This window comes from Cynoglossus semilaevis, chromosome 19, assembly GCF_000523025.1.
Source record: "Cynoglossus semilaevis isolate Cse_v1.0 chromosome 19, Cse_v1.0, whole genome shotgun sequence".
NCBI lineage: Eukaryota > Metazoa > Chordata > Actinopteri > Pleuronectiformes > Cynoglossidae > Cynoglossus > Cynoglossus semilaevis.
In genome coordinates, this window is record NC_024325.1 from 15116889 (window position 1) to 15123104 (window position 6216).

At 47.0% G+C, this 6216-nt stretch overlaps 1 protein-coding gene across 2 annotated transcripts in view; it reads left to right on the plus strand.

Moving 5' to 3' along the window:
* The window catches only part of LOC103395529 (fibroblast growth factor 13-like), a 17724-nt gene that overhangs the window by 9909 nt on the left and 1599 nt on the right, over positions 1-6216 (plus strand). Inside the window, exons 1-3 of one of the 2 annotated variants that reach the window (XM_008333260.3) lie at positions 64-1028; positions 2187-2297; positions 5665-5768. In XM_008333260.3, the coding sequence (XP_008331482.1) occupies positions 827-1028; positions 2187-2297; positions 5665-5768 (417 nt within the window). In that variant the 5' untranslated portion in view covers positions 64-826. Of the gene's footprint in view, positions 1-63; positions 1029-2186; positions 2298-5664; positions 5769-6216 lie in introns of those variants that run through there. The other variant, XM_008333259.3, reaches the window with a different exon arrangement.

The following is a 6216-nucleotide window of genomic DNA, read 5'->3' on the forward strand; positions in this document are numbered from 1 at the left end:
CTGCTGCAGTTTTATGAACGGCTCGGCTGCATCATGGTCCAGCTCCAGGCTGCTGCTGCTCATGCTGCTGCTGCTGTTGTTGCTGCTGCTGCTGCTGATGCTTCACTGACGAACACTCTTCACGCCGCTGCTGATGCTCCCGCCGCCAGTGCTGCTGCTGCTGCTGCTGCATTTCTTCTGTCACGGAGCGGAGCAGCATCACCGGAGGAGCGGCGCAGAGCAGCAGCAGCCTCAGTCACCTCCTCCTCCTCCTCCACCTCCACCTCCTCCATCAGCTGTATCCTCAGCCTCGGCACCAACTACTCAACCTGCAGCCTCCTCCAGCACCGTCAGCGGCAGCAGCAGGAGCCCGGACTCAGCTGTTGATTCCGAACTCGGACCCGGATCTGAATCTCTCCTCCCTCGGCCAACAGGACGCACCTGAGCGTGGAACGTCCAGCCCGCGCCACTCTGAGCCCTTCAGGGGGGCGGAGGGATGGAGTGAAGCCACGTCGTTATCACTCACTGGCACTGGCACTGGCACTGGCACTGGATTTGGTTTGATCGACCTCCGTGTGGCGCACGGACGCGCCGGTGATGGAGGATTCTAGACGGTTTTTTTTTTTAGGATCACGGATTTCTGCGGGACTGCAGCGGCCGGAGTGTGATGCGAACTGAGCCGTGGGTGGCGTAGAGCCCCCCTCTCTCCCTCCCCATCTCCCTTTACCCTCACCCTCTCTTCCTTCAAAAAAACCCACCCTCTCCCCCAGTCAATCGCGGTAACAGCGGACTCTGCCTGGGACTCACAGCGGCGCTTGGCTCCACGGGCGGCGGGTGAGGAAGGATCATGTCCCGGGCAGCGGCCATCGCCAGCTCCCTGATCCGCCAGAAGCGGCAGGCGAGGGAGCGGGAGAAGGCGAACGCCTGCCGAGGCAGCGGCAGCCCGAGCAACAGCAAAGGCGCAAACGAGAAATCGAGCAAACTCAACGTTTTCTCCCGCGTCAAATTGTTCGGCTCGAGGAAGAAACGGAAGAGGAGACGGCCACCAGGTCTGGGGGGGGGGGGGTTCTAGAAGGTCTGAGATCCATCTGGGTTCAGCTATCACCTCATCACCTCCATCCTCCTCCTCCTCCTCCTCCTCCTCCTCTTCATCAGTGGATCAACAGTTAATCCTGTTGCAGCACTGACGTGTGACGTGTCAACAACTTTGTGTTGTCCCACACTGACTGGAGGAAGGTGTCTGTGACAAAGTGTTGTTCCATCACCTCCATCATCTTCACCATCATCACGTTCTGACCTCACCATCGTCATCGTCATCGTCATCGTCCATCACTGTCTTCACTGGACAGAGGTCACACTGATGCCTGAGAAGAACCATCACCACCATCACCTCCTTCTCCATCACTTCATCTCCAACATCAGCATCACCTCCAGTACCCCCTACTGGTGACTTCATGTTGTCTGTCTGTTGACCCCTGGGTCTCGAACGACACGATTTCATTGGAGAAACCACATCAGTGTTTTGATTTTTAAAATGATAAAAATAAAAATTTGTAAATTTGTAAACAGATACAGCAAGTCTGGTTTCTGACGCTAAAAATATACTAAAAAAATAACTCTGGTGAAGGACCAGATTTAGGAGGGTGTGCGGGCCGAAGTGGGCCCCAGGCCGGGAGTTTGGAACCCCCACCGTGGGCCGACCTCCATCATCTTCATCCTCATCTTTTATCAACATCACCCATCAGCACTAACCTCCCTCCTCAGTTCATTCCCCCCCCTCCCCTGCCCCCCCCCGATCAACAGTTAACCCTGATGAATTGTTTACCGCGATGGCGACGTGTAAATAAGTCAAACACAAACTGCCGTCTCAGCATTTTTGTGGAAACGTAGATCTCAGAAGAGAAAAGAAGGAAGAGAGGAGGAAAATTATTTTGGATTTGAATCCTTCTGTCAGAAACTGTAAAATAAAGGAATTTTATTTAAATTTTTTTTTTTAATTTTTTTTGGTTGTGGTTTTGGTGTGCAGCCGTCGGAGGCTGTGGTTGATTATTTTCCTCTTTCATACCAGTGTCACTGCCTCTCCTCCTCCGACACGCTCGGCTTCCCGTTGGATTTTAAACCCACCGTCAGACGCGCCACATTAATAAAGAGTGAATGAAAGTCAAAGTGACGCCTCCTCTCTCTCCCCCCTCCCCCCCCCCCCTCAGACCCCCAGTTAAAGGGCATTGTGACCAGGCTTTCCAGCCGCCAGGGCTTCCAGCTGCAGATGCAGCCTGACGGCACCATTGATGGAACCAAGGATGAAGACAGCACTTATGGTGAGTATTCCCATTGGACGCTGCAGGAAGTGTCGATGTCGATGTGTTCATTCGCTTCTTTCATCGTCATCTTTCAGAGATCAGAGTCGAGGCTGAATCGAGCGTCTGATTCTGGTTCTGGTTCTAAGTCGCAGCGTGTGTCGTATTAAGATTCACAGATCCTTTACAGCACAGGTGTCAAACTCATTTACCCCGGAGGGAGGGAGGGGAGGGGCGGGGGGTGTGACATCAGCAATACAGTCCCCCCTGGTGGGCCGGGGGTGTAAACAGTAGACTGTAAAGAAGTAACTACTCCAAAACTTTTTATATGTTACAAATATTGTTCATTACTCCAGTGTTTCACAAACACTTTTTTTTTCTGGCGACCCATATTTTAAAAGTCGCAAACTATCGCGACCCAAGTCAGTAGACATTATTCGCAAACTCCTGGGAAACTGATGATGCGAGACAACCCCAAAAACCCAAAAAAAACCCAAAAATCTCTTGCGACCCACCTGAGGGTCGCGACCCAGTCTTTGGGAAACAATGCATTGCTCTGCGTAATAAAATAAGAAAAAACCTTTTACTTCATCAGGTTAGGAAACTCAGTGTGTATCGGCAAGAATCAGGCGATACGATACGTATCACAATACGGGGACAACGATACGATATATTGCGATATACTGTGATACTTTACGCTCTCATGTTGACGTAGCTGTTCGGAGTTTGAAACTCTCCGTAGATTTCCCATCTGTTTCTGTCAGAGCTCTCATGTTATAATTAATATATTAACCCTAACGATCCGTCTGTGATTACTGGACGTTAATCCCTGACTTTGATCTGTGATCGGATCACGTTAATCTGTATATTTTGCCGTGAAGTCGGTTTGAACTTTGTGACTTCCTTCTGGTCTGTGGAGGTTCTCAGTCGTCCAGGTCAGTTAATCCAAGAAGAGTTCCGTCGAGGGGAACTGGACGAAGTAGGTTTTTGTTTTTGAAGACGTTTCACCTCTGATCAAAGAACTGAAGAAGCCTTTAGATGAGAGGCTTCAAAACAAAACCTACTTCGTCCAGTTGTGACTTCCTTCTTGTGTTTCGTTCAGGAGAATCTTCCTGTTTTCCTGCCTGTGACGTCGAACGCAGCACTTTTCACATTTAAAAAAAAAAAAAAATCAATTAGTTATGCTCAGTGTGTGGAGTGTAACAGTCTGAGGGCTGAACAGATTCTGCCTCTCTCTCTCTCTCTCTCTCTCTCTCACACACACACACACACACTGTGATGTGTGATTGATACGGCTAATCCACTCGTGTTGTTGGGCCTCCGATGGCGATGGCTCTCCTGCTCCTTGTGAGCAGTCGGCGTTGGCAGCGTCATGCATCACTTTCGGCTCCTGCCTCTTCTCTGGGCCAACTGTTGTGCACAAAGGCACAAAGGCACAAAGGCGTGGGCACGGAGGAGGAGGGAGGGGGGTGAGGCGGGGGAAGGAGGGTGAGGGCTCTTCAATTAGCAGAATAACACGGTGCGTACATCACGTAAACGGCCGCCCACGTTAATTAGCCGCGGAGGATTGGGTTTGAATGGACGAGCCACACAACGGCGGTCGTTATGGCGAACACGCGTGGCTAAATGAGGACAATTAAAGGAGGAACTGACTCATCACATCCACGGGAATAATCACTACGGAGCTTTTACTGTACAAACATAAATAACCGCCGCGCTAGCAGAACAGCAGGGGAAAGGAACGACAACAACAAAGTGATTTTTTTTTTCACTGATTGTTTCTGTTTTCTGGATCTAAGGATCCACAGCGTTGGCTTTGATCTGCAGATGGAGAGTCGTTATCAGCTCATTAATCATGTGGAAAAAAAAAAAGAAATCCCTCCGAGCTTCAGTGTCTGTGTCACTGCTGCACGTGTGGATAATTAAATATACTGAGTTAAGAAGCAAAGATTAGCTGTTAGAAATATAGATATATATGAACAGCTGAGTCTGGTGTAGGGTTTAAGAGATAAGGCCACAGGGATCATAGGGTTGCTGGTTTAAATCCCTGGCAGAACGACCAAGCTTCTGTTTCATGGAGCTACTTTGCAAAGTCTGAAAATCTGAAATTGTCCCTACAGGCTTCTGTAGCAGCTAGCTTTAGCATCTCCAATGTTAGCGGAAACAATTGTCAATACATTTAAAGCAAATTATTTGAAAATGAAAAAGTCAGAATGTGACAGTGAGGTTCTTAACACACACAAAAATACATTTCCTCAGACCCCAGATCAGTCTGTGAACCTTATATTTGACATCAGTTTCTGGGATTTTGATTTGGAATTTTTTATACGTTTTAAAATCTATTATTAAAGTTCAACACAAATACGTTTTAAAATCTATTATTAAAGTTTGCTACAGCTGAGACAGTGTGAGGTTGAGTTCAGTTTCTTGGCTCTAAAGTAAAGTATCATCTGTATAAAAGAAGATTCTTTGTTCAGATTACGTAGTGACATTAGCAGAGATGTCTGAGGAGTTCTTTTTTTTTTAGTTTGAAAGCTGCAAATCAAATTTGTTCATTTTTTTATTTTTTTTACAGATAAAATCTAAACTCAGGCTGTTGTTGTTCTAATGGACACATGTCCACGGTCTGAGCTGAAAGGAACAGGGCGGTAATCAGATCACGGGCTGCTCTTCTGGGAGAGAATTAGGCTCGAGTGGTCGGTGCTGAAGGATAAACGGCATTGGTCGCATTAGGAAGGACATCCAGCACTGGAACCACTGCCAAAGCACACGTGCAGTGTACGGGATGTGGGTTAAAAAAAAAAAATTTAAAAAAAAAAAGAGCGACTAAAGGAGAGAATTCAATCAACAAATAATAAAAATCTGATTGTTTTTTTTGGATCAAGATAAAATGTCTGCATATTATTATTATTATTATTATTTCTACTATTAATAATAATACTAACATCATTCATATTATGCTTGTTATTTCTGCAGTATTTTAATATTTTTCTAATACAGTGATAATAGTTTGGAGAATTGATAATGATCCAAACAATAAAGAAGCGGAATTTAATGAATGCGTCTGATTGGCTGTTACCTCGGCCAGGTGTTCTAATGTCAGTTTGACTCCCTGGTTCAGTACAGGTAAATACATAAATAATATATATATATATATATATATAAACTTCTCTCCAACTCCTGACAGTCTTGACTGATGTAAACAGGCTACTTCCTGTTAGCTTTAAAGCTAACGTTTTACTGCCTGTGGAAAATGATGAAGAGAAACGATGGAACAGAACAGAACAGAACTCTGACACAGGTCTATATTTGTTCTTCTCTCTGTGTCGGCGTGTTTGTTTGTTTGTTTGTTGACCCTGTGTGTGTGTGTGTGTGTGTGTGTACATAGCTGTGTTTAACCTGATTCCTGTGGGGCTTCGTGTGGTGGCCATCCAGGGCGTCCAGACCAAACTCTACTTGGCAATGAACAACGAAGGCTTTCTCTACACCTCTGTGAGTACACACACACACACACACACACACACACGGTCATGGCCATTACAGACCATTAGGAGGCAGTAAAATGTCCTCTGTGTTCGCTTTGCTCGTGCCCACTCCCGTTACCGTCCCCTCCGTCACATCGATAACGTGTAACCGCGGCGGTGCCTTGTGCAGCAGATGTCATTAGGTGGCGCACACACACACACACACACACACACCGCTGTGCCTCCCTTATCTGTCTGCTCATATCGTGGCTTCTCACCATTGATTTCGGATCAAACCTCCAGCCCCGGCTTCTGTTTATTTCCCTCCAGTCGTTGCCTTGTGTCCATTTACGGCCGTGGGTTCGTGGATCACTTTCCGTGCTCCGTGCAGGAGTTCAGGAGGAGTCGGAGGCTGGAGAGACGGTTAAGTGCTTTCATTTGAGTGTTGACTTAAAAAAACAAAACAAAAAAATAAC